This window comes from Trichoplax adhaerens, genomic scaffold (assembly GCF_000150275.1).
Source record: "Trichoplax adhaerens TRIADscaffold_13 genomic scaffold, whole genome shotgun sequence".
NCBI classification, from domain to species: domain Eukaryota; kingdom Metazoa; phylum Placozoa; class Uniplacotomia; order Trichoplacea; family Trichoplacidae; genus Trichoplax; species Trichoplax adhaerens.
Window position 1 is genome coordinate 1,856,971 of NW_002060955.1, and position 856 is coordinate 1,857,826.

Sequence of the window (856 nt, forward strand, 5' to 3'; positions counted from 1 at the left end):
TTTATTGGTGTCAAAGTATTAGCGTTAAGTCGACCGGAGTGCAACGAAAGTAGAATCAAAGTTTGTTAAAGTTTCGTAGCTTGATCTCTACACATTTCATTTCATTACACTTCAATTATATACAAGATAAGTATTTAAAAAAGTAATATGACTTAAAGAAAATTTTGATCTCAGGTTTACTTAGAAATTTGATAATTTTAAAGGATAAAATTTTATTAAATGATTAGTAATGAAATACAGTATTTAACTGAAAAATTTCCAATCTATTTACTCTTTATATACTTTTAAATCCTTCATGCCAACTTTTACTTATTATTCTGTTATTGATTTATTGACTTGATATGAAAACTCTTCCACTGTGTCCGTATTTTATTTAGGAGATCCATAATCATCTATTTTCATTCAATGATATGGGATTATTATTTCTATCTACCGTAGATACTTATAGTTAATGCCCAGTTATAAACTACCTGAAATGAAAGTAAAAACATTTTTCTAACATAAGCCCGCATTATAGAGATTAGATATCATCTATTTTATTTGAATTAATGATGATAGTGTTCTTTTTGTCTATGTGCTTAATACTGATTTAGTTAATATTTTGGTGTACAGCATTAAGAAATTGTATTTCTAAACCTACAAATTATCATCGATTTGATTATTATTCCAAGGGCTAATAGCAATATCAATATTATAGCCACATAAGTTAGCATATCGATATATTTAAATTCTAAACAGGATATCCTAATTATCCTTGTATTAATTTCAATTGCAAATAAAAATGCTATACAAACAAATGGCTACTGGTGACAATTATAGATCAAATTTGTCTATAGAAAATGGAAAGAAAAAATTA

The 856-nt window shown here is 25.8% G+C and overlaps 1 protein-coding gene across 1 annotated transcript in view; it reads left to right on the forward strand.

Annotated features, from left to right (window-relative positions):
- The window catches only part of TRIADDRAFT_60112 (uncharacterized protein), a gene marked incomplete at both ends in the record, with an annotated part of 14,848 nt that extends 14,656 nt beyond the window's left edge, over positions 1-192 (forward strand). Inside the window, one exon of the mRNA XM_002116024.1 lies at positions 175-192. Coding sequence (XP_002116060.1) covers positions 175-192 — 18 coding nt within the window. The remainder of the gene's footprint in view (positions 1-174) is intronic.
- Between the last annotated feature and the right edge of the window lie 664 nt (positions 193-856).